Below are 27,783 nucleotides of genomic sequence, written 5' to 3'. Positions count from 1 at the left end.
GCTAACTTGAATGACCCATTCATACATTTACTTGACATCAAGCTTCTTTTTTTTTGTTTGTTTATTTATTTATTTATACATACATACATACAAGCACTGGGTACAGTCAGAAGCGCAGGAGGGTGAGAGAATTCACCAGAGTCAGAGTGGGGAGCAAAACAGGCAGAAGGACCGAATTACACTGCTGAGGGGAGCAGCGGGTGGCAGGAGAGGTCTGCGCGGTGGCCGTGGAGCAGCTGGGGATTGAACCAGCGCTCCAGCGCTCAACCGCTGCGCCACCGGGGAGGCCCTACATCAAGCTTCTTATCAAATAAAACTAAATGATTTGGTTTTCTATAACATGAGTAAAATCAGGGTTCCATTATAACTGAAATTGTTCTTATCTTAAAGGTTTCATGGAGGATTTGAGGAAGTGTAAAATTATTTTCATGATTGGTAAGTAACAGCCCTCAAATTTTCTATACAGTTTTATATTGCCTTTGATTTGTATCTTTTCAGTATGAACAAAGTTGGACTTCAAGAAATGTCAAACCTTTGAGCTTAGCTTTATAATAGTAAACACATCATGATCCCAATGGTAAATGAGATCCCAAATCCATATGTTAACATCAAATACACACCTTTTCTGTTTGAACAATGACCCTTTCTTACCTAAATTAAATGTCAGTGACTACATATTTAAATATATCTCAATAACCATACCCTGCATTCCTGCAGCTAATAGTAAAAACAATCTCATTTGGGTTTTGCCCACAATGAATCTCCTTGGTAAATGAAGTGTGCGATAAAATTCATTTGGAGTTAACCAACATTTTCTGTGCACTTAATGTGTTCCAGGCTATTTCATTTAATCCTTACACTGTCCTTTAGATTGGTGATGTGTTCCTGATCTATCACAATGATGAGAAAACCAAGACTCAGAAGGTTAAGGAACTTGTCCAAGGTCACATAGCTAATGAGTGCAAGATCCAGATTTCCAGTTTTTCTCAAGAAAATAAATGAAACTAGTTGCACAGCAGTTCAAATTATGTGAAATAGAGTACCTCCCAAAACTTAGTACTTTTCCTTCTAATTATTCAAATCTATAGAAAAGTTAATATACATATTTGTACATTTTTCATACATATTTGTACAATTTATACATAAGTATAAATATTTCATAAAATATTTATACTTAGAAAGAATGAGATGGTCCATGCCTCTCTTAAAATCTTGCACCCTAAAGTCAAAATGCTTTCTTGGAAATCTCTCAGTAAATTTCTCTCATTATGCGATGTGGAAACTGACTCCCAGAAAATTTAAGAGGTTTGATCAAGGTCATTCAACCAATAGGTGGTCGTGAGCCGACAGTTGTAGCTTCTCATTCTAGAACCTTCTCCACTCTGCCACTCCACTGTGTTGGTTGTCACTGGACTATCTTGCACATCTGTCATCTACCAAATATTTCCTAAATATTGGGGCAATGCTGGGCAACATTCAGGGACCACAGAGCTTCCCTCTTACGTGAAAGGAAGATTATTATCGCACTTAGAAATTATTATCGCACTTAGAAAATTATTAGAATGGAAAGAATGAGGTGGAACAGAGAGCAACCTGACTGGAGTGTTGGGGATAGAAGTGATTGATTGCTTTAGTGATAGATTGCTTTAGAGCAACCTGACTGGAGTGTTGGGGATAGAAGTGATTGATTGCACACTGATCCAGGAAAGCTTCCCTGTGGAGGTGACACTGAAGCAGGGAACTAAAAGAGATGAGGTAGTGAAGGGATTAGTGGGATTTGACAGGAGAATTCTAATCCAGAAGAACAGTGTATCTTAAGTAAACATCTGGGACCCAACCTGAGTTCTATTTCTGACCATTTTGCCTCTAGTTGACCGTGGCCACACTAAGAATGGACCCTTGACCCATTTATTTTGCCTTCTCTTAAAAAAGTAAAAGCACATTATTTCTGTTTCTTTCTGAAGAGAAACTCATCAATATAAATTCAATGGAAATTCCCTTGTACACTTAAAACTTCAATCAATTTCCTTGGCATCTAGTCTATACACAATAAATTATACTTTCTGACCAGTTTTTATCCCAGGAGCCAAATTAGGAGCAGGAGAGAGACTTTAAACTTGATGTTCAGGAATCCAAGTAATGAGCCTATATTATCACATATAAATCTGTATTTGTTATAATGTGGTTTCCCAAATAGTAGTAATGGTTCTAATAATACTACAGCATGGTTTGTACTTGTTGTTACTGTCTCTAGCAATATCATTTCAGATTTACCTGTTATTTTTGAAAATGTATTTCTATCTATCCAGGTATAACTAACAACCTTGGCTCCCTTATAACTAGGTGGACTTCAGAAAGTCAAATAGTGCAATATAAAATCTATGGCATCAGACAAATTTTGAGCCCCCCTCCCCCGCCCAGAAATCTCAACCCTGATAACTGCTGCTCTGAAAAAAATTTTTTCCTCATACATTACTGGCCTCTACTTAAATAAGTAAGCTTTTAGCTCAACTGCCTTGACAAATGGTGAATGGTGTCTTGGAACCATGTTGTTGTAGATCATTTTGAGGGTTGTAAAAATACTTGGGATATGATAGGCAAACCCATACCTGTTTTGGTGAATTTTTTTTAAAGATTTATTTATTCATACAAGAATATTGGGGTACAGGCCAGAGGTGCAGGGGGTGAGAGGATTCACAGAGATAGAGTGGGGAACAGAACAGGCAGACTAACTGAAATACACTGCTGAGGGGAGCAGCAGGAGAGACGGGAAGAGGTCTGCTGTGCCATGTGGGTAGCTCCCTGGCCAGGGATCAAACTCGTGCTGCAGTGGCTGTGGATTACTTCATTGTGCTGCCACTTAACCCCTTGTACCACCAGGGAGGCCCTGTTTTGGTGAATTTTAATGTACAAGAGCCAGTTGCTTTCAGTGAAACAAGTGTATTTTGTCTATGAGAAAATGAATGAATTTTGCCACATTTCCAATTATTGTCTTTCTATTACCTACCAAGATAAGTGAGGTATAGTTTTAACTAAAATCTTGGTTAATATCCTGTTAATCCTAAAATAAAATTAACTTTTTTAGAACACTTAAAGTATCCTACTTCCCTTTTGCCCACAAAAATGTTCACGCTCCCAGGACTGGCCTTCTAGCTCCCTCTCTATGACCTCACTGTGTCTTTCTCATTTCCCAATTTCCCCCACATGAGTCTTCAGCTCCAGCTCCAGCTCCAGCTCCATCTGCATAACTTTTGCTAATCCTTTCCTCACTTTTGCCATTTCTCTTTACCTGAAATGTCTTCTCCCCAACTAATCATGCCTCAGGCTAAGGGTTAAGTTCTAGCTCCCTGAAAAATCTCTTCTAATCACAAGCCTTTCTCCCCTGTGTGCCTTCATCCCAGGTGTCCACATTGATCACTTAGATACCCCATAATGACAAGAACTACAAATATTTGTTGGAATAATGGATTCCTTAGGAAACAGTGTGATCAGTTTCCATAACAACTGAAATAGCAGTTGGAATTCCTGGACTGGAATTGACAGTCAGGTTACCGTTGCCATAGCTGATTCCGGGGGGAAGTTTTCACATTAATTATCAGCCTATTCCACAGCTCCTTTCTCCGTGTAGTTGCCACTCTCTCACTGACAACAAGCAACACCGGCCCCCACCCCAAGTTAGTGCTATTTCTTGCTCACAAATTCTTTGCTCACTTGCAAAGTAGTAAGTTGTAAGTAAAGGCATGTCACAGCACTGCCTGCCATCTGAGTAGGGAAAAAAATATTCCAGGAAGTGTGCTCTCTAAACTAAAGGAAAATATGGCAAAGGTGAACGTGGGTGGCCCTCTGAATGTTGTGTTCAAGAAAAAAGCAGCTCAATAGATGTTTATAGAGAAATGCCTTTCAGAGGACAGAGAAGGAATCTCATGAGAAAGATCCTGGTGATCAAAAGGATTAAAAATGGTTCTGTACACTTTGATTGTTCACACACAAAATTAAGCAACATTGGACTCAATCAATGATAAAAACAAAAAATTATTTAGAAATGTTAAAATATTCTTTTAAGAGCCTTGTCAAGTCCCACTAGCAAGTTCCTTCACAGCTTTTTCTGGCACATTTCTTTCCTTTTTTCTTTCTTCATTTTTAAACCCTATATCGTTGTCTTGCTATGATAGAATTTACTGGGGTTTCTTTTTTCCTTCTCTGTTTTTCATAGTCTACCTATTGCCTAACCTAAATTCGTGTTAATCTCTACCCAAAGCCTGGTAGAAGTGTTTCCCTTTGGAAAATCATCTAACTTTACAGGTGAGGTCTAATTCTACTGGCATAATGATGAAGACACCAGCCAGTGGCCTTACTTTCAAACTGGCTGGGATGCAGATGTCATTGGTGCTGAAAAACCACTTTTGAGTAGTAAGCTTTGTTCATCTTGTACAATATTTTGCGTAATTCTGTGCATTTTTTAACCACTGCTAACTAATCCAATCTGCTTCCTGGAGGGAAACTGGAGAGCTGAGAATTTTTGCTTAGAACTTAATATTTCAATACCTGCCTTTATTTCACTATAGTTTTGTTGTTATTTCATTGTTGCCCTATCATTAAAGAACTTTGAATTCATTTATTTTTTTAAAGAGTATCTACTTGGGGCTCAGGTTGAACCATTTCAATGAAGTTTACTCACATATTTAGTTAAATCAAAAATGAAAAACCAATTTGATTGCTTTAACTTAATATAGCTCTAATAAAAGTCAATGTTTATAGAGCATTTATAGATGAGGCATTGCATAAAATGTTTTATAATATTATCTTCCTAACCTTTATAGTATTATCTTCCTGACTTTTCAAATAAGATGTTAGAACATTAAATAATTTAATAATAGTAATGAATTCCAGACTTGAAAGCTTGGATTTTATCATTGGCAATAAATGCTGCCAATTGTTTTCTTTGAAGTAACAGGCTTACTTTGTTTACTTTTAAGAAAGTGTCTGCCAGATACTCAAGTCTGAAAACCATAATTTTTCTGTCAGTCTTTCAGAAGGTGTAAAAATGGTGTCCAACAACAAAAAAAATTAGTAACTGGAACAATCATGTGGTTCTTTTCCTCAAGAAAACCTTTATACCTAGGTGTGCTAAAGTGCCACATTCAAACTTCACACAAAATATTAATATGAAGTGTGCTTAAAGGTTTAAAATAAAATTGATCTTTTTTACCTCTTCATCAAAGGCATTCTTAAGTGACACTGGCATTTTTCTTCTTTTTGGCTTCTACTGTGAGTTCTTGGTGGTGAAGTGTGACTGGTAGAATTGGGTACTGCTGTCTTGATTTGCACTGCAGTTTTACAGTCATTGTTTCTGCATCTTCAATGAAAGAGCAAATAACCTCTTAGTGTCATAATGAAAATTAGGGGACCAGGGACACACTTCTAGAATCCCCACCCTAGGGCTAATGGGGGTTGGCAGTGGGGGCTATTAAACAATTATATGAAACCCCACACTTAACATTTGGGAGATCTTGGAGCAAAATGTCCTTTGGGTTTTGTTCTCATGAATCCTTTCAAAAGCAGATAACATTACAAATATGAGGAAAGGATCAGGGAGTGTGGGGTGTACATCCTCAGTGTAACGGGAGGAATACACAGAGCAGGATCTCATGACCCGAGCAGACTGGGTAAAGGAGGAGTCCTGGAGCCCTCGGTGGGTTTTCAGGCTTTTATTAGGATTTACCAGGCACAAGGCAGGCAGGGATGCTGGGGGGCTGGGAGGCCTGCCCAGAGAATCTTCACTCTTTCTGGGCTCTCCAGCGTTCTCTCTGCTTCTCTCGTGGTTCTGCTCTCTGCTCCCTCTTCTCTTCTCGTGGTTCTGTTCCTGCTGGCGTCTCTGTATACCGCCCTTATAAGCTCAGTCTCTCAGCCCAGGTGTACCCACTTACGCATGCCCACACCCCACTCCAAGTGCCCGCCATCAGGCATGCATTCAGGACAGCAGGGATCCATCATCAACCCTAATGGCGGGAGGGCAGAAAAGCCTGATTTTTTTTACCTTACCCTACACTCAGAAAAACCTGTTCTCTGGGCTCCTGTGGTCCTGGAAATTTCTGCTTATTTCTTTGTACCCAGTGTGCAAAGGATTCTGAAGGGAATGTGCTGGTGCCTGTCAGAACTGGGCAAAAAGGAAAGCACCAGGAGGACCAGTAGGAGACTCCAGAGTGGGGTCTGGGTGGAAGGAGGAGGAGGCACACTTCAGCACCAGGTTGAACCTGGACTGGAGGCAGCATGAAGAAACCCTCAAGGTGGTGGGGGCAGCCCTGACATGGAGACCGAGCTTTGAACTTATAGTCTGTTCAGGCTGCTGTGCTAAAATAACAAAGACTGAGCAGCTTATAAACAACAAGAATTCATTTCTCACCGTTCTGGGGGCTAGGAAGTCCAAAGTCAGGGCAATAACAGATTCTATGTCTAGTTGTAGGGGCAGGAAGACACAGAGCAGGATCTCTATGACCTGAGCAAATGGGTAAAGGAGAGTCCTGGAGCCCTCTGTGGCTTTTTCAGGCTTTTATTGGCATTTTACCAGGTACATGGCAGGCAGGGGGATGGGGGAGCTGGCAGGCCTCCCAGCCCCCAGTGAATCTTTACTCTTCCTGGGCTCTCTGGCATTCTCTCATGGTCTTGTTCTCTCTCTTCTGCTCTCTCGCTTGTTCTCCTGGCGTCCCATGATGCCGCCCTTATAGGCCCAGTCTCAGCCTAGGTGTACCCACCTACATATGCCCACACCCCACTCCACGTGCCCACCATCAGGCATGCATTCAGGACCACTGGTATCCATCATTAATCCTAATTGTGGGAGGGCAGAAAAGCCTGATAACCACTTACCCTACAGTACTGAAGGCCCACTTCCTGGCTCCTACATGGCTCTTTTCTTTGGAACCTCACAAGGTGGAAGGAATTAGAAAACTCTCTGGGGCCTCTTTTATTAGGGCACTGACCACACTCATGAGGATTTTGCCCTCATGAACTAATCACCTCCATAAGGTCCCACCTCCAAACACCATCACGTTGGGCTTTAGGGTCGTTGTATTAAACACTTTACACTTTTGTCTAACTGACTTTTCAAGTAGGACACCTGCAAGTTGAAGTTTGAATTTGGTGAGGACACAAATATCCCATGTATAGCAGATTACCAGAAATAATAGGATGAGATGGAAAATCTGTTTCCACTATGAAGTGCTAGCAAGCAGCTCATTAGCTAGGGTGTGGTCATATAGAGAAATAAGTCTCCATCTGATCCCGTGCCTGTGGTGTGTCCTAATTGTGAAACATCCCAACTCTAGGGACTCTTGATTGCTCCAGCCCTTCCTCCCCTAAAATCAGGCCATTATTAAGGGCCCCTTTGGTGTCCTTTCAGATCCAGGACTTTGTTTTTTCAAAGTCCAAGCCACTCAGGATGGGATCATAAAGGATGCAAATCACTGGACCACTTTTCAGGAGAGCCTCAAAAATCATTCACAAACCAATGGGTCATCTTTCTAATGTTGGAGAACTGCAGGCATTGTGTGCTGACAATGTGCCTACTTAATTACAGAAACCTGTTCACTGCAAAAGGTTCTAAGTAATGTTAAATTAGGACAAACACTTAACTCCATTTAATCACACCAAATTAATAAACCTTTCCAAGTGCTTATTATGCTTAAAGATCTTTGTGCAATTCACAAAGATATAAAACAGTCCTTGGAACACTGCATGACGTGACAGAATTTGTTTTTCATCTTTTCACATTTATTTTCCCCAAGAAATGTTGTTAAGTTTAATGAAGAGTCATCCAGAGGGCAAATTATTGCTAGAAAGAAAAAAGCAAAAATAAATGAGTTTCACTGAGCACAGAGGCTGGAGGCCTTACAACCTCATACTGGTTGTCTCCTGCCTGTTTGTTGAGATGTTTTTGGAAGCTCCATTAACTCACCAACTGAGTCACCTGGCGAAGTTTTAGGTATTCAGACCATTCACTCAGGCAACGCCATATCTCCAGGCCTGACTCACTGAAAGTCTCTTTGCTTCTTCTAAGACCCACTTAGTACACCTGCTGAGTGGACACTGGCAGATGCTACAGACTGCAGAAAGACTCAGCACTTAAAGATGAGAGAACAACCAGAATCTTTGTATCTGTGTGTTCTTGGGCCAACCGCTTAGCCTCTCTGTAATTCTTTTGAAGTGGCAAAATAAAATTTATTCTCTGCCTACCCAAATTTAAATCACCAATGAGTTGACACTTGCTAACTGTTCTCTTAATTGCAAACATGTACAACAGCAGCATAACCCCCAAGGAAGTGAATTCTGAAGGGAATTAAGTGAAAGTCCCCATCCTCTACTCCAAAAAATATTCCTTTCAATTACCTAATAATAACATTAAAACCAACATATACTAGTGACTTTCTACATTCCAGTCTTTGCTACTTTATACATTTAGTCCTCACACCAGTCATCAATACTCATAATTCTTTCCATTTTACAGGTGAAGAAATGGAGGGTCAGAAAGGTTAAGTAACTTTCCGGAGATGGCACAGTTAATAAATGATAGTTAGGACTCACACAAAATTTTCTCAGGCTTCAAAGGAGGCCAAAATGTAGATGAAGCTGTGGGAGAATAGTGGGAGAGTTTGCCTTGATTACCTGAATAACTGCTTCAATTTTTCTATTTTACTTTGTTCCAGCATATGTAGCTATTGATGTCTGAAGGCAAAGACAGTATAATAAGACATCAAATGAATATGAGCGAAATAGATCTCTGAATGCTCCAGCCATGTCTCTCTCAATTATGTGAAATTCCACGTTAACTTCAAAACAGGAAACAATTTTTTTTAATTTATTTTCTTATGTCATTGTTCATTTTTATACAATATTTGATTTCTCCCCTCAGGTGTAGTCCCCGTAGTTCTCTCACCACCCCAGCACCCATGACCCATCACCACAGTCCCTTGAGCTCTTCCCTCCCCTGTTTTGACCCTCTCCCTGTCTTACTGTAGGCCTCAGATCTATGGTGAGTTTGCAAGTTTTGTCTTTTTCCTCACCCTTTGTTTGATTTCCTTATAGTCCTTGTATACGTTAAACCATTCAATATTTATCATTTTCTTCTGACTTATTTCACTTAGTATAATCCCTTCCAACTCCATCCTTGCTGCTACAAATTACATGAGTTTTTCTTTTTTTTTTTGATCACTGAATAGTATTCCTTTATTTATATATACCACATCTTCTTCATCCATTTGACTTTTTTGGGGCATTTGGGTTGTTTCCATATATTTTATAATAGTTCTTGTAAATAGTGCTGCAATAAACATAGGAGTGCAGGTTTGAAACAGGAAACAGGGCCTCCCCTGGTGGCGCAGCGGTTGAGCGCTGGGTTACGAGGCTGCCCACAGCCTCTGCAGTTCGATCGCAGGACACCGACGAGGGTCCCACAAAAAAAAAAAAATAATAAAACAGGAAACAAGTTTAATCCATAAAAGTATTTGAACCATTACTGAGACCCTTTCACCAAAGTACACTGACTTCAAAATTACTCTATCTTTTACTAAGAAGACATATCATAAGTACCTTTTTTGTGAGTGTTACCAAAACTATCTCTGTGCCAAGGGCAACAATGAGTAAGTGTTGGAGAATGTGATGTTGGATAAATCTGAGGGAACCCAGTGCTTCTGGGATTTTCTTTGTGGGTTGAAAGAGTACCTTGTCTACATATTGATCTCTAAGCCTAGAATGGAAGTGGAATAAAAATTAGCCTTAGGCCAGGAAATACATGAATTTCAAGTGAGCACATTAAACTCCCCTAGTGATAAATATATTCCCTCACTGCTATATTAAATTCTTCTGTTAGGCATATATTTTGAGGGTGAATTTCATTACCTCATTTGACACATTTATTGAATTTCTAGTTTATATTATGAAAGTGATAAGCCTAAGCATCCAAAGACAAAAGACAAGGCTCCTGAATCTCCGGTTGCTTGTGTTGTATGAAGGGAGCAAACACAGCTTGGTGCACACAGTGGCAGAGGCACAAGTGATGGAGTAAAAGACTGAGGTGAGTTCAGGGGTGGAGTCAGCGCTGAGTCCTAAGGAAGAAAAGAAATTGGCCAGTGCTAAATGGCAAGAGAGTTGGGGCGGACCCATGGCACCAAGGAGAATAAGGGTGCAAAAGAGGGCCTCAGAGGTGAGAAGGTGAGAGATGGGGAGAGGCAGAGCTGGAGACCAAGGTAAAGTCTGGAGTATGAAAGGCAGAGAACACCAGGCTAAGAAGTACGAACTTCATCCTGTAACATTAAGAAACCATCCAGGCTTCTGCTCAGGCACTGTCATCAGATCTGGATTTCAGAAACAGCAGCAGTGAGAGAGAGTCGAATTTGCTGCATGGAAGCCAATCAGAAGGTCATCTGAATGGTTTTACAGATGAAGGAAAAGAGGCAGTTAAAGCAGAAAAAGAAGAGACAGATGCAAGAGATCTTAGGACACAGAGTCAACAGGACAAAAAGACCCGTTGTGTTTACAGGTGAATGAGAGGGATCAGCATGACTCAGAAGTGCCTTGTTCAGACAGCCAGGTGAACAGAGGTGCCATTCAAGGAGATAAGGAAAGTGGAGAAGTGGAATTTGAGAAAACAATGAAGACTTCAATTGTAAAAATTTTAAGATAGAGATACTTAGGGCGTGTCTATGAAGTGATGGCTACTAAACAAGAGATTTTTGAACCTGGTACTCAAAATGCAAGTCTTTGTAGACACAAGGTAGAATTCACCTGAATCTCAATGGTAAGTGAAACCAAATGTGTGTAAGTTCACCCACGAAGCTTGGGTAGAGTGAGACCACCAATAGGCTGCCATTTCTTTTTATTAACACACTCTGGAAGCTGTTTACAACAACACAGCACAGATTTTACTGTAGATCATATTTTGCCTTTCGAATGAATCAGAACAACAAGCAGGTGATTAAGGTAACAGTATTTTGCCTTTCCTAAATGTAACATCACCAAAGTATTTCCCCCTCATTTTGCTCCAGCCTCCATAGTCAAGAACATCTTTTAATTGTAACAGAAACATATTTAGGGCTTCCCTGGTGGAGCAAGGGGTTAAGACACAACCTATGAAACTGGCCACAGCCTCTGCAGCATGAGTTCGATCCCCTAGCTGGCCAGGGAGCAACACACATGGCTCAGCAGACCTCTCCTGACTCACCTGCTGCTCCCTTCAGCAGTGTATTTCAGTCAGTCTGCCTGTTCTGCTCCCAATTCTGTCTCTGGTGAATCCTCTTACCCCCCACACCTCTGCCCTGTACCCCAGCTCTTGTATGCATAAATAAATAAATCTTTAAATAAAAGAAAATATTTAAAGGAACCACAGGTGGTGAGGGTAACAAAAGTCTCTCATCTTGTAACTGAGTACCCTGTTTTGCTTTAACTTGACAGAAGCTTGTGACTCCATTGACTTATTCATATTGACCAGGTCACTGGCCCTGAAGATCTTCCTCAAGGTTCTGCCATGCTTCTAGGAATGCTTTCTACCAGAAAGTGATTGTCATTTTAATGCCCTGCACAGTCCCACCCAAATAGCCCGTCAGTTTAAATTGGAGAGAACCTTTTTGGTCCAATTACATATTTCTCTGCTCAGACTAAGTCTTACAGTAAATGTGTGGAAATCTGACGTGGGCAGAGCAGCATGCAAAGCACAGGCTTGTTTTTCCTGGAAGTCCTCAGCTGGTCTGGGTGGAGCTGTTCAGACAAGCCCTTTGTCTGTCCCTCATTCCAAAATCTGCTGATGAGAAAGAAGAGAATGGTAAGCAGTAAGAGCCCAGCCAGCAGTCTTAGTGTCTGTCCTTTCCACTGACCACTTTCTTGAATCCAGTGATGACCATTGATTAGAGAATGGCTTTTACTAAATTTCTTAAATGACGGAAGCCATGCCCCCCCCTTTTTTTTCCCTTTTCTATTTCTTTCTGTAGCACCTATCAAGATGTCTACTTAGTAGACATTTGATACATGTTTTTAGAATGGGTGGCTAGAATAAAAGATAATGACAGCTCACATAAAGTTACTATCCCCAAGCTCCTCCAAGCTCAGTTTTGGAAAATAAAGATTAATTGTCATAAATAAAATGTATTATGCTGTCTTCTACTAATGTCTACCTGAGAATTATAACAAGAACAGAGACCTGAATTAAAACTATGGGACCTGACGATTTTTAAGAAATATAACTTAGAAATTTTTTTTTCTGTTTTTATTTTTTTGTTTAACTTAGAAATTCTTACTCTGAATGGGTCTCCTGCTGTTATTAAGATTCCCTTGTCTTTAACCTGGACATTTTAATTTTGATGTGATTTGCTATGGGTCTGACTGAATTCCTCTTATTTGGAACTCTGAGCTTTCTGGATGTGATTGTCTATTTCCTTCCCCAACTTAAAGAAGTTTTTCATCATTTTTTTCTTTACCTGAGTTTTATTCCCTTTTCTCGCTTCTCCTTGCATAATGTGAATGCTAGTCCTCTTGATGTTGTCTCAAGAGTGTCTTAAGCTAGCTGCTCTTTTTTCATTCTTTTTTTTCTTTTTGTTCCTCTGGTTCAGTGTATTCCACTGCTCTATCTTTGAGTCCACTCATACATCATTTTGCTTCATCTAGTCTTTTGCCGAACTCCTTCAGTGTACTTTTCAGTTCAATTATTGTATTCTTTTTTTTAAGATTTATTTATTTATGCATACAAGAGCTGGGGTCCAAGCCAGAGGTGTGGGGGGTGGGGGTGAGAGGATTCACCAGAGACAGAATGGGGAGCAAAACAGGCAGAATGATTGAAATACACTGCTGAGGGGAGCAGCGGGTGAATCAGGAGAGGTCTGCTGCGCCATGTGGGTTGCTCCCTGGACAGCAAGGGGATTGAACTAGTGCTGCAGAGGCTGCGACAGCTTCATAGGTTGCATCTTAACCCCTTGCGCCACCAGGGAGGCCCCCCAGTTATTGTATTCTGCTTTTTAACTCCCTCTTGGGACCTTCTTATATTTTCTGTCTCTTTGTTAAGGTTCTCATTGTGTTCCTCTGTCCTTCTCCTGAGTTCAGTGACCATCTTTAAGACCATTACTTTGAACTTTTTATCAGGTAAATTGCTTATCTCCATTTCACTAGGTTTTATCTTGTTCGTTAATTCTTTATTTTGCTATTTTGATTCACTCTCTATATTGGTTTCTGTGTATTAGATGAAGTCATATCTCCCAGTCTTGAAGGAATGATCTCATATAGGACATTAAATTTATTGTTCAGTTCTACCCTAACTTTCAGTTGTCTCTCAAATCTTTGTGATTGTCCAAGCAACATATCTTATTTCTAATAACTCCCAGTGGTTGAAAGTGTGTTGAGAACCATTAGTGTCCCCAAAAAGAGGATTTCAGTCAGCACCTAGATTAGGCTGATTGGAATCCAGACCCTCAGGTGACAGCTTTTTTTTTTTAAGATTTATTTATTTATGCATACAAGAACTGGGGTGTAGGCCAGAGGTGTGAGGGGGAAGGGATGGGAGGATTCACCAGAGGCAGAGTAGGGAGCGGAACAGGCAGATTTACTGAAATACTCTGCTGAGAGGAACAGCGGGCAAGACAGGAGAAGTCTGCTGCGCCATGTGGGTTAGCTCCCTGGATGGTGATCGAACTCATGTTGCAGTGGCTGGCGATGCTTGATAGTGTTTTGTCTTTAACCCCTGCACCAACAGGGAGGCCCCTCAGGTGACAGGTTTTAAAGTATGATAATCTATATCGTCTTAAGGGACCCCAAGTATAAGCCCTGTTGGCCAACAGATCCCAGTGATGTAAAGATGTCCCTTGGCAAATATCAGGGCTCCAGACAAGGGTGTAAGCATCTTTCTGGGAGATACCAGCAAAATAGCAGGCAGAGGTCAGGGAGACACACCAGCCTTCATTCCTTGAGTGCCCCTTTGTAGGAATGTAGGAGTGTGCCACCCCAGAAGACTGCTCAGACCAAAGTCCTATAGAAGCAAATAGACCTCTCTCCAGAAAGACTGGGGGTGTGTTTCATTCTGCCATCAGTACCCTAGGGGTGATAATTTGCCAAGAACTACCTCTTGAATTGTTACAGTACCGTGGGAACTCCTCGGGTGCCAGGGCCTATTGGTCAAAGGGTAGTCCCTGCACTGAAGCTGTTAAAACTGGACATGTGGGCCTCCCTGGTGGCACAAAGGGTTAAGCATCTCACTATGAAGCAATCTACAGCCTCTGCAGCATGAGTTCGAGCCCCAGCCTGCCAGGGAGCAACCCACATGGCAAGGCAGACCTCTCCTGTCTCGCCCGCAGCTCCCCTCAGCAGTGTATTTCAGTCAGTCCACCTGTTCTGTTCCCCACCCTGTCTCTGGTGAATCCTCTCAGCCCCCTGCATCTCTGGTCTGTACTCCAGCTCTTGTACGCGTAAATAAATATATCTTTAAAAAAAAAAAAAACTGGACATGTAAAAAAGCTCCCCTCTGGGAGAGACTGGCACTATGTAGTATACATAATATGAGGAAGCTTTAAGATGGCACCCACAATCTCTATCCCCAGAGAGCACCCCAGCAGGCCCATGTCTCTCAGGCCACCACTTTAAAATTAGCGAATAACCATTTCTCACGTAAAGTGAGCTTCTCGCACAGCCTTTTTTTGGGGGTAGGGGAGGGAACTTTTCAAATAATTGCTTTTGCTCTTAGAACCCTGTTTGGACCCTGGGTCAAGTGCATTCACAATCAAATCCTTTTGGAGCCTTTTTTCGGTTGACTGTTGCTTCATGGGTCTCATGGACGTGAGCCCTGCTGGAAATTTTGGGGGCTTACTTTTCAGCACAAGTCTTAAATGCTGGGAGTCCCATTATGGGGTTTGAACCTTTTCTTCCTCAAGGAGATTTTGCATTGCTTTCTGATTTTTGAATTGCCGTGTCAGGGATGGGGTTTAACAGCCTCTCCTACAACTTCCGTATGATTTCTTTCTTGCTTATCTGAAGTTCAGGAATCACTAAGCTAGCTCTTGATGTTTTTTATTTTTTGTTTTTGTTTTTTTCATAGTAAATTGAAAAGCAGCTCTTGGAAGTCTCCAGACAGTAAATTTGAAAGAATAAATGAGTTTGGTGAGCTGGGTTTAGAACTTCTGGTTGGAGGAAAATAAAGAAAAGTTTTTTAGTATTTTCTCATAAGCAGTTTGGAAATCCTATCCCTACCCCTACTTGGAGATGGAGTTAGCATGGGAATGGGATAGGAGAGCTATGAGCTATAAGGGCATTTGGTGGAAATGTCTTGAAATCCCCACTGTAGTGCCTGTGGTGCCACTTCCTCTCACCCAGGACTGAACCTTCCTTGCCTTCTAAATAAGAGTTCAAATTGTGGAGTGCAGTTTCACAGTCTTCTCTTAATTATAGACATTTCACATATCTCTCTGTGGCTGTGAAAAGTTTTTGCTGAAATCATTAGCTGTTAGAATTATCAGAACAGAGATATGTTCAAAACATTATCTCTGTGCTGATAATTCTAGATTCTAACATTTTATTGTAACTTGTTTTTATCACGTACCTGTCTTTCTATCCATCTTTTTATCCTTTTTTTTTTTTTTTTGCCCTACACATTTCAAAATTAATTACAGATATCCATACACTTTCCCTCAGGAGACTTTTAAAAGTATAAAAGAGACTGGATTTAGGAATAGAAACATAGGAAACACAGGACAATTAAAACAATAGGAACATAGGAAATTTTGTTCAATTAGAAATTTTAAAAAATAAAGATAGTGTTTAATGTAAGTAAGTCTCATGCAATATTAAATTGGATGTTCTGTATTTTATCTGGCAACTCTGTGAGACCATATAGTGATCCCTTTGATTGACTAAAGATCATGTGGTGCATTTCTGAACAGCAGATCTGTATAATTTCCAGAATGTTCTTTCATATGACAGACTGGAGTAGTTCCAGGGCACAGCTGGTCCTTGGACAGTTTTATCACCTGTATAATCTGGTTACAAAACCACCTATTTAAAATGGCTTTTTTAAGGACTAAATGAAGTTTTACAAATAAAACACACAGAAGAAATACTTATTAGGTCAATATCAAGTCAAAAGCATTGTGAGCCAGATACCTGAACAGTCTGCAGTGACTCTCCTATATGTTTGGCTCTGAACCACTCCATTGGTACAAAATAGGTCAGTCTTCCTCCTAATCTCTCTGGATTAATGCTGAAAACAAAAATTTTCGCTCATCTGAAAAGAGAAGGTGGCCCTGCTTTTGATAAGGCAATAAGAATTTTTATTAACCATCATAATAAGAATTCACTCATCGTTAATACTGAAGTGTTATAAGTGTTATTACATCGTAATACTAAAGAAAGATCAACAATGATGGTACAGTGCCCACTGGGGAATTCACAGCAAATTGCCTTCCTTAGATTATCCAGTCTAGAAGTTCCAAATTGAACTAATCATCAGAATTACCTGAGGAATTTTTAAATTATCTTTTTTATTATGAAAATGTTTAAACATTTAGCAAATCCCAAAAAATTTACAGTGAATACTTGTATACCCACCACCTAGATTCTAACATTTTATTGTAACTTCTTTTCATCACATACCTGTCCTTCTATCCATCTTTTTATCCTTTTTTTTTTCCCTACACATTTCAAAATTAATTACAGATATCCATACACTTTCCCTCAGGAGACTTTTATTTTTTTTTTTTTTTTTTTTTTTTTTTTTTATTTCTTTTTTTTTTTTTTTTTTATAAATTTTATTGTTATATTCCCCATACAATTGCCGCCCCCCATTCTGACCCCAATCCCTCCCCTCCCGCCCCCGCCCCCCTAAAAGTGTCTCTGGTTCATAGTTTTTGTTGATTTTGATTTTCACTTTCTTATAGTTTTTCATTTTCCTGGTCCATTATTTAAGTTTTCTAGATTCCTGCTATGAGTGAGACCATCCGGTATTTTTCTTTTTCTTTTTGGCTTATTTCGCTGAGCATGATCCCTTCCAGCGCCATCCATGTTGCAGCAAATTGCATGTGTTTATCTTTTTTGAATGCTGAGTAATATTCCATGGTATATATGTACCACATCTTCTTGATCCAGTCATCTATTTTTGGGCATTTGGGTTGTTTCCAAAGCTTAGCTATTGTAAACAGTGCTGCTATAAACATAGGGGTGCAGGTGTTCTTTGGAATTGATGTTTCTGTGTCCTTTGGGTAAATACCTAGGAGTGGAATTGCTGGGTCATATGGAAGCTCTATGTTTAGTAGGTCCAGAAATCTCCACACAGCTTTCCACAGTGGTTGGACCAGTTTGCACTCCCACCAACAGTGCAGAAGAGTTCCTTTTTCTCCACACCCTCGCCAACATTTGTTGTTGCTAGTTTTTTTAATATGTGCCATTCTCACTGGTGTAAGATGGTATCTCATGGTAGTTTTGATTTGCATTTCCCTGATGACAAGTGATGTTGAACATTTTTTCATATGCCTGTTGGCCATTTGCATTTCCTCTTCAGAGAAGTTTCTTTTAAGCTCTTCTGCCCATTTTTTGACTGGATTATTTTCTTTGTTGTTGTTGAGTCTCATCAGCTCTGTGCAGATTTTTGTGATCAGTCCTTTATCATTAGTGTTGGGTGCAAAAATGTTCTCCCAGTTGGTGGGGTTTCTCTTTGTTTTTGTTATTGTCTCTTTTGCTGTGCAAAAGCTCTTTAATTTGATATAGTCCCAGCTGTTTATCTTTGCCTTCACTATCACTGCTTTGGGTGATGTGTCTGTAAAGATGTCTTTGATGTGCAAATCACGTAGTGTTTCGCCTATATTTCCTTCTATATATTTTATGGTTTCAGGTCTTATGTCTAGTTCTTTAATCCATTTTGAGTTGATTTTTGTGTATGGTGTGAGGTGGTGGTCAAGCTTCATTCTTTTGCATGTAGCGACCCAGTTTTCCCAGCACCATTTATTGAACAAACTTTCTTTGCTCCAATGCATAGTCTTTGCTCCTTTGTCAAAGATTAGTTGACCATAAATCTGTGGGTTTATTTCTGGATTTTCTATTCGATTCCATTGGTCTGTATGTCTGTTCTTGTTCCAATACCATGCAGTTTTGATGATTATGGCTTTGTAGTATAGTTTGAAGTCTGGGAGTCTGATGCCTCCATTCCCTTCTTTTTTTTTCAGGAGAGCTTTGGCTATTCGGGGTTTTTTGTGATTCCATATGAATTTCATCAATAATTTTTCTATTTCTTTGAAGAATGACATTGAAATTTTGATTGGAATAGCATTGAATCTGTATATTGCTTTTGGAAGGATGGCCATTTTAATAATGTTTATTCTTCCAATCCATGAGCAGGGGATGTCTCTCCATTTCTTTGTGTCTTCTTCTATTTCTTTTAACAGTGTTTTATAGTTTTCTTTGTATAGGTCCTTTACCTCTTTTGTTAGATTTATTCCCAAATATTTGATTTTTTTTGTTTCAATAACAAAAGGGATGGTCTTTTCGATTTCTTCTTCTTCAGATTTATTGTTTGTGTATAGGAAGGCTACTGACTTTTGCGTGTTGATTTTGTATCCTGCCACTTTACTGAACTGATTGATGAGTTGAATTAGCTTTTCTGTGGAGTTTTTGGGGTTCTCTATGTATAATATCATATCGTCTGCAAATAGTGATAGTTTGACTTCTTCTTTTCCTATTTGGATTCCTTGGATGTCTTTCTCTTGTCTTATTGCCCTGGCTAGGACTTCCAGTATTATATTGAAAAGCAATGGTGAGAGTGGACATCCTTGTCTTGTTCCAGATCTTAATGGAATTGCTTTCAGCTTTTCACCATTGAGAATGATACTGGCTGTTGGCTTGTCATAGATGGCCTTTATGATGTTGAGGTATGTTCCTTGTATCCCAAGAACTTCAAGGGCTTTTATCATGAATGGGTGTTGCACTTTGTCGAAAGCTTTCTCAGCATCTATTGATATTATCATATGTTTTTTATATTTCTTTTTGTTGATGTGTTGGATAACGTTGATTGATTTTCGGATGTTAAACCATCCTTGTGCCCCTGGAATGAATCCAACTTGGTCGTGGTGAATTATCTTATGGATACATTGTTGGATTCTGATAGCTAAAATTTTATTGAGGATTTTTGCATCAGTGTTCATTAGGGAGATTGGCCTGTAGTTTTCCTTTTTTGTGTTGTCCTTGTTCGGTTTTGGTATTAGTGTAATGTTGGCTTCATAGAACGTGTTTGGTATTGTCCCTTCCTTCTCAATTTTTTGGAAGAGTTTGTGAAGGATAGGCACTAATTTGTCTCTGAATGTTTGGTAGAATTCATTTGTAAATCCATCAGGTCCTGGGCTTTTGTTTTTGGGGAGGTTTTTGATTACCATTTCAATTTCGCTAATTGTAATTGGTCTGTTTAGGTGTTCTATTTCTTCTTTATCTAGCTTTGGGTGATTGTAGAGTTGTAGGAATTTGTCCATCTCCTCTAGATTGTTAAACTTGTTTCCATATAACTGTTCATAGTAGTTACTGATTATTCTTTTGATTTCTGCTGTGTCCGTTGTGATTTCTCCTCTTTCATTGATGATCCTGTTTATTTGTGCTTTCTCCCTTTTTTCCTTTGTGAGCCTGGCTAGGGGTTTGTCTATTTTATTGATTTTTTCAAAGAACCAGCTCTTGGTTTCATTGATCTTTTGGATTGTTTTTTTAGTTTCAATTTCATTTATTTCTGCTTTGGTTTTTATTATTTCTTTTCTTCTACTGGTTTTGGGGTTTTCTTGTTGTTCTTTTTCTAGATCTTTGAGCTTCGAGATTAGGTTGTTTCTTTGCGTTCTTTCTTGTTTCTTGATGTGAGCTTCTATTGCTATATATTTTCCTCTTATTACTGCTTTTGCTGCATCCCATACATTTAGGATATTGGTGTCCTCCTTGTCGTTCAATTCAAAAAAATTTTTAATTTCTTCTTTGATCTCCTCATTAGTCCAATGGTCTTCCAGTAGTGTGGTTTTTAATCTCCATGAGGTAGGAAAGTTCCTTGCCTTCTTTTTATGGTTTATTTCTAGTTTGATGCCTTCATGGTCAGAAAAGATGGTTGATATGATTTCAATCTTGGTGTATCTGTTGATGTTTGTCTTGTGCCCCAGTATGTGATCGATCCTGGAGAATGATCCGTGTGCGCTTGAGAAAAATGTGTACTCCGTTTTTTTTGGGTTTAGTGTTCTATAGATGTCTGTTAAGCCCAATTGCTCTAGGTCTTTATTTAGAGCTTTGGTTTCTTTACTTATTTTTTGTCTTGTTGATCTATCCATTGTTGATAGTGGTGTGTTGAAGTCTCCCACTACGTATGTGTTTTCTCTGATGTCTGTTTTCAGAGAGGACAACAGTTGTCTGATATATTTTGGTGCTCCTTCGTTTGGTGAGTATATGTTAATGAGTGTTATTTCTTCTTGAAGTATTGTCCCCTTGATCATAATGTAGTGACCATTGGGGTCTCTTTTTATCTTTTTGAGTTTGAAATCTGTTTTATCTGATATAAGTATAGCTGTTCCTGCTTTCTTTTTTGGTCCATTTGCTTGTAGGATTGTTTTCCATCCTTTAACTTTGAGCCTATTTTTATCTTTTGTAGCTAAATGTGTTTCCTGGAGACAGCAAAAGGTTGGGTTTTGTTTCTTAATCCAGGCTGCAACTCTGTGTCTTTTTATTGAAGAGTTTAGTCCATTTACATTTAGAGTTAATATTGATATGTTAACATCTGTATTTGCCATTGTGTTTGTCTTTCCTTTGATTTTATTTATTTATTCTTTTAATAACTTTTTTTTTTTTTTTTTGGCCTTCTTTCATTGTTATTCGTCGCTCTGAGGTTCTGGCTTTAGAACTCCTTGTAGTATTTTTGGAGTGGGGGTTTAGTTGCAATGAAATTCCGGAGTTTCTGTTTGTCTGGGAAGGTCCATATTCTTTCTTCAAAGAGGAAGGAGAGCTTTGCGGGATAGAGTATTCTTGGTTGGCATCTGTTTTCTTGGAGTCTGTTGACTATGTCCCTCCACTCTCTCCTTGCCCGTAGTGTTTCTTCGGAGAAGTCTGATGTCAGCCTGATTGGTTTTCCTTTGAATGTTATCTGTTTCTTCCCTCTTGCCAGCTTCATTATTTTTTCCTTGTCCTGGATTCTTGGGAGCTTTACTATTATGTGTCTTGCTGTATTTTTCCTTTCGTCGTGGAAGTTTGGTGTTCTTCTTGCTTCTTGTATATCAATTTTCAGCTCCTTCTTCACATTTGGGAAGTTCTCTTCAATTATCTCTTTGAATATTTTCTCTGTTCCTACATCTCTCTCCTCTCCTTCTGGTATTCCTATAACTCTTATATTTCCTTTCCTCATGGAGTCCGATAGTTCCCGAAGTCTTTCTTCGTTCTTTTTCCTTCGTACTTCTCTTTCCTTCTCTGTTTTGGTTCTTTTTATTTCTGTGTCTTCAAGATTACTTATTCGTTCTTCCATTTCATCTATTCTGCTTTCACCTCAGGAGACTTTTAAAATACAAATTATGAGGCCTCAACCCCAGAGGTTCAGAGATCTCCTGATATGGAAATTTTTTCAATATCCCTCGGTGATTCTGATACACAATCAAGTTTGGGAAAGTATCAGTCAAAGGAAGCAGGATATGCTGTAGTAACAAGTAAGTTCCCCTAAAAATTTCTGTGTAAGACAGCAAAGATGTTTCTTCTTCCTCCTCCTGCTTCTCCTCCTCTTCACTTCTTCTGGATTAATACTACAGGCTTTCAACAGTTGACAGGGCTTCGCTCTGGTAACCACGCTGATTGATCCCCTACTATCCAAAACATTACCAATATCATGGCAAAAGGGACATGATAAACCATGTCCCAGCAATAAAAAACCTCTGCCCAGGTGAGCTATGCACATCCATCCACGTCTGCCCACATTTCATTGTCCCAAGCAAGTCACTTGAGAACTCTCAGATTCGAAAAGGTGGGGACAAATAATCCTTCCTCAGGGAGGGGCACTATGGAAGGGAAGCTGGAATATTTACCAGGAATAATACAGAACAACACAGGACATCACTAATTTAATCCAGACTCTATAATTTATAGAGAAGGAAGATGACACCCAAAAAAGCAAAAGGATTCTGTCTCTCAAGACCTCTCAGTTCAGAGCAGGAATGATCTAGAACCAAGGTCTCCTAGCTCCCATTGTCATATATATGGCTAACCTTCTTTAATCAGACAGAATATTTACCATCCATTTACTCATTCATTTATCCATTTATTGCTCGAACAACTCTCTAGTGTCTGCTGTATACCAGGCCCTAATAAATAAGGAACAGTCTGTGTCATCAGGAGGATCCCAGCTCTATGTAAAGTTTTTCCATATAACCTTCAGCTGACCCTATTGCTGGCATAGTTCATCCTAGTCACCAAATAATCTGAAGCAGCAGTGCATTGCAGAACTAATAGAGATGTTGTCTTTGAGGATAAAGATCTATTTTTCTTAATTGTTTCCGGTCAGAGAGAGCCAGTTCCCAGCAACAGCCTGCTGAAACTCAGCATGGTGATGCAGCTCATCCCAGTCACAGAATGTTTGAAGTGACTCATGAGCCCACCGTGGATGAGACTCCTTCCTAGGGCACAGTCAGTTCATGAACTGATGGCATAATAGCTTTTCTCTGAAAAGAATCATTCAGTCGCAAAAACCGAGCCCAACCTTGGGGCCCATTTTCACTTAGAGAAGAAGAAATATTTCAAGGATAGAAAGCTGATAGATTTTCAAAAACTCTAAAAATAGGATAGTTTCATTTGCAAAAGGTGTTTGCTATAACTATAACTGTGAAGCTATAACTGTGAAACTATCCATCTTTAAAGATGTTAAAAGAGTACCACATTATAAAATGCTGTGTCTAATTGTTGTAAAATCATGAAAGATTTTATGGGCAAACTCATGGGAGAAATTTTAAACATCATTTCCGCCAGTTGCACCATTTTACAGATAATCATTTGTGATATTTGGGTGTTTTGCTGTGCCCGCTAGTGTCCCAAGTGATTTACCTGTATTACCTTGTTTGTCTTCACAAGCCATAGGCATTAAGATGGTCCCTATTTTATAACTGAAGCTCAGAGAGGATAAGCAACTTGATCAAACTCATCTAGCCAGATAAAGGTTTGATAAGTGAACTTGGAGCTCGAGTCCTTTGGTCCAGTGTTCATTTTATATGGAAGAAAATAGAGTTGTCCCTTTTCTAGGGCCCCCTGGACATGGACCTGATTTAAGAGTTGGCTGGACACTATGCAGGATTCTTTGAGGATATCAAGATAAATAAAGCAGTTCCTACTAGCTGAAGGCTTCAGCCTGACAAAGGAGAGGAGAGAATGTGGGCAAACTTTGTATCCTGGAAAGAGAGAATTCTAAGATGCTTATCAGCAGTGGTAAATGCTACTAAAAAGTCAAAAAGAATACAGAATACAGAAGAAGGTCACTGAAAGACATGACAATTTTAGAATCACTGTTGAACTTTAAAAGATCAATTTCAGAGAGCGATGAGGGTAGGAGGTAACTTACAAGATAGGAAGTCAATAAAAGAGGAAGTAATGGAAACAGGCAGATTTAAGCGGATGAAGAATCCGCAATGGTGGAAATATTTTCATTGGGAGAATCGAGCATATGGTCATACAGAAGAGTTGGTACCAACTGCAAGGGATATATTTAATGTGGACAAGAAAGAGGCGATCAAGTTTGTGGAATAGGTAGGAAGAGAGGAACCATTCATCATTAAATTATTCTTTCAGCCACTATCATAACGTGTCTACTGTGTTTCAGGCACTGTGGTTAGCAAAGTGAACCCACTTCCTGTGCTTGAGGACTGTGCATTCTTATTGGGAAAAACAGGCTTAAAGTAAACTATTCACATATTATACAGGGGAAAGTGCTGTGAAGGAAAATACCAAGAAGCTAGAAGAACAAATGAAGAGTTAGCCTTAGGGTAAGTTGTATGAAATCTTCCAAAAAGGAGAAAAGAGGGATACAGGACAAGAGATTAATATACATATGTTAATGTTGAGGGAAAATATAATCTTCACCTTCTTAGTGAATAGGAGGAAAATGCCTGTTGATTTTTTCAATGGAGAGGGCTGAATTAAATCTGCATTAGAGTTATACCTTCTTTTATCATGCCTGCACTGGTAACCTCCTATAACTGACCCTCCTTTTCTCCCCAGCTCCCATCCACATCCTTTGTTTTATCTGAGGTTATTTAAGATTGAAGCCACGTGAGGGAGTTACTCAGTTTTACAGGGTCTTACCCCATGACACTGAGTCTTACATCAGTTCTCTCCCAAATATACATGTTATTATGAACACATGTTGTTACTCAATTTCTTTCTGCTTTTTTCCTTTAAAAATGCCTGTTAAGATTGAGAGGAATAGGAAGATGTTTAAGGACTTGAGAGCAATGGAAATAGATTAGAATCTATCCATGGTCATCCAATTTGGTATCAACAAAAGAGGAATAAATTTGCCAAGAAGCATTAAAAGCTATCATAACACTACAAAGCATGATCCAGTTATCTGTTTTCTGACTTTCTCAAGGAATTCTTAACCATCCAGAGTAAAGTAGATGCAATAAAGTAAATGCAGGTTGAAACAGACAGCACAGGCCAGTGGCTCTCATGGCAAGTACAGTAGAATGAAAAGGGATAAAATTATTAGAAAGCGCTGGCGGCCTACATGCCACAGAGGTATGTGGAGCCTAAAAGGAATGGACCAACTTGATGAGGTCACAATGAGAATGGAGAAAAGTTGGGGCCTCCGTGGTGGCTCAAGGGGTAAAGTCTCAGCACTATGAAGCTATCCGCAGCCACTGCAGCATGAGTTCGATCCCTGGCCAGCCAGGGAGCTACCCACACGGCACAGCAGACCTCTCCTTTCTCACCCGCTGCTCCCCTCAGCAGTGTATTTCAGAAGATCTGCCTGTTCTGCTCCCCATTCTGTCTCTGGTGAATCCTCTCATCCCCTCCCCCCCAACTTCTGGCCTACACCCCAGCTCTTGTACACATCAATAAGTAAATCTTAAGGGGAAAAAAAAGAATGGAGAAAGGTTTGAGAAGTGAGGTCAAGTAAAAAGAGAAAGATGTGATCACAGTGGGAGGACAGACCAAATTGATGATGTGATGATGAACTCTCAGGTTTAGCAAGATCAATAGGTTTATCCAGATCAGTGGAGAGCTAAAATTGGGCTAGTGGTAAAAGTAATTGGTGCTGAAGTGATTTAAAGAACTCTGAGACTGCAATGGGATGGGAATTAAGACTAGAAAACATTGCTGATGATGTTTAGAACCTGAAGAATGCTGCCCACTTTGCTTTGTCTTAGAGGAAATAAACTGAGTTTTCTAAACCGGATACATGTATTTGTATATATACTGTCGTGTGTGTGTGTGTGTGTGTGTAAACAAATTTGTTGTTAGATTATATTTAATTAAAACTTTGATATTGTCAGAGCACAAAAGAAATGACCCCATGCTTCTCTGGGTTCCTCCAGGCTAACAAATAATTGAACAAGCATTATTAGATAGATTGATAAAAGAAAAAACCAAAAGGTTAATAATAACATGGACACCTCCCAGGTGTTCATGGGAGAGATCCCACATGACTTAATATAGCCTGACAGGTAACAAGAGGAAGGCACAGTAAAATGCAGATTTAAGTCCTGCCTTCTCCATCAAAAAGAGATGAGCTTAGGTCTTCCTGCTACAGGGAGGGAGTAGCCTTTACAGAGAATTAACATGCAAATACCTTTTTTCAAAATTCACCTCCACCCAACTTTCAGAGTCCCTCCCATGAAATCATGTCTTTTGCCAAAAAGACGTATTTTAGCACGGCAAATTTTTGCTCCCCTACAGAATGCTAGGTGACACCCTATGAATGTAACTCAGAAAGTGCTAGAGGGATGAATTATCTCCCCTAATTGTAAGTAACATTTATCAAGCACCAAATTTTTGTCAGAGAGATGGCACAGGGAATTTTTTTTTAATTGAGGTAACATTGGTTTACAACACTGTAAGTGATTCAGAGGTGTAGGGTCACACCTCTTCAGATGTGTTGCCACACCACACCCACCACCAAGGCACCAATAGTCCTCCACAATAATTCAGTGTGTCCTCTCTCTCCTTTCCTCTTCACCTTCCTCCACTCCACTCTGGTAGCCTAAATTTTTTTTATTTTTTTTTTTTTTTTTTTTTTTTTTTTTTTGATAGAGGCATGCTTTATTTATTTGTTTGCTGGTTTGTTTGTTTGTTTTGTTTATACATGCACTGGGTACAGTCAGAAGCGCGGGAGGGTGAGAGAATTCACCAGAGCCAGAGCAGGGAGCAGAGCAGACAGAAGGACCGAAGTACACTGCTGAGGGGAGCAGCGGGCGGCAGGAGAGGTCTGCGCGCCATGCGGGACCCTCCTCCAGTGGCCGGGGAGCAGCCAGGGATCGAACCGGCGCCGCAGAGGCCGCGGGCAGCTTCGCAACCCAGCGCTCAACCGCTGCGCCACCGGGGAGGCCCATAAAGACTTATTTATTTATGTATAAAAAAACTGGGGTACAGGCCAGAGGTGCGGGGGTGGGGGGACAGTGAGAGGATTCACCAGAGACAGTGAGGAACAGAACAGGTGGATCTACCGAAATACACTGCTGAGGGGAGCAGTGGGCGAGTCAGGAGAGGTCTGCTGTGCCATGTGGGTTGCTCCCTGGCCAGGGATGGAATTTATGCTGCAGTGGCTGTGGATAGCTTCATAGTGCTGCGTCTTAACCCTTTGCGCAACCAGGGAGGTCCCTGGTAGCCTAAATTCTATAGTCAGATTTCTAGGTTTGTTTTGGTTTGTCTAACCTTTGCTTCTGTTTCTCATATCCCACATAAAATACAAATTCAATCTTTTATCTTTCTCCTTCTGTCTTATTTCACTTAACGTAATTCCCTCCAGTTCCATCCATGTTGTCACAAGTGGCAAAAGCTCATCTTTTTTCTAACTTCATCATCTTCCATTTTATATCTATGTCACATCTTCTTAATCCACTCACCTGTACTTGTCTCCAAGGTTGTTTCCATAACTTGGCTATTGTAAATAGTGCTGCAACCGGTATAGATAGAGACCACATATCCCTTTGAATTGTTTCTGCATTTGTTAGACAGACACCTAGAGTGGAACTGCTGTACCATGTAATAGATCTGTTTTTAATATTTTGTAAAACCGCCAAAATCTTTTCCATAGGGGCTGCCACGTTTTCCTTCTTTTCTGCACCCTTCCAGCATTTTATATTTCTGGTCTTTTTCTTTTCTTTTTTTTTTTTTTTTAAAGATTTATTTATTTCTTTATACATGCATTGGGTACAGTCAGAAGCGCGGGAGGGTGAGAGAATTCACCAGAGCCAGAGCGGGGAGCAGAGCAGGCAGAAGGACCGAAGTACACTGCTGAGGGGAGCAGCGGGCGGCAGGAGAGGTCTGCGCGCCATGTGGGACCCTCCTCCGGTGCCCGGAGAGCAGCCTGGGATTGAACTGGCGCTGCAGAGGCTGCGGGCAGCTTTGCAACCCAGCGCTCAACCACTGTGCCACCAGGGAGGCCCATATTTCTGGTCTTTTTCATATGGGCCATACTCACAGCTGTAAGATGGGATCTTATGGTGGTAATAATGAGATGTGGAGAATAATGAGATTTTGGACCACAGGACCTATTTCAGAGATGTTTGAAATATAGACTCAATAGAGCAACTGCTCAGGTATGGGAGATGAAGAGCAGAGAGAGGC

The 27,783-nt window shown here is 40.1% G+C and overlaps 1 protein-coding gene across 3 annotated transcripts in view; it reads left to right on the top strand.

Moving 5' to 3' along the window:
* Window positions 1–27,783, top strand: part of AK5 (adenylate kinase 5) — a 271,283-nt gene that overhangs the window by 209,709 nt on the left and 33,791 nt on the right. For all 3 annotated transcript variants that reach the window (XM_054691447.1, XM_054691446.1, XM_054691445.1), the window contains exon 10: window positions 391–435. In XM_054691447.1, the coding sequence (XP_054547422.1) occupies window positions 391–435 (45 nt within the window). The remainder of the gene's footprint in view (window positions 1–390; window positions 436–27,783) is intronic.

This window comes from Talpa occidentalis, unplaced genomic scaffold, assembly GCF_014898055.3.
Source record: "Talpa occidentalis isolate TD23 unplaced genomic scaffold, MPIMG_talOcc4v2.1 talOcc4.9, whole genome shotgun sequence".
Taxonomy (NCBI): Eukaryota; Metazoa; Chordata; class Mammalia; order Eulipotyphla; family Talpidae; genus Talpa; species Talpa occidentalis.
The sequence above is the reverse complement of the archived record's forward strand: the minus strand, read 5'-3'. Positions and strand labels throughout refer to the sequence as shown.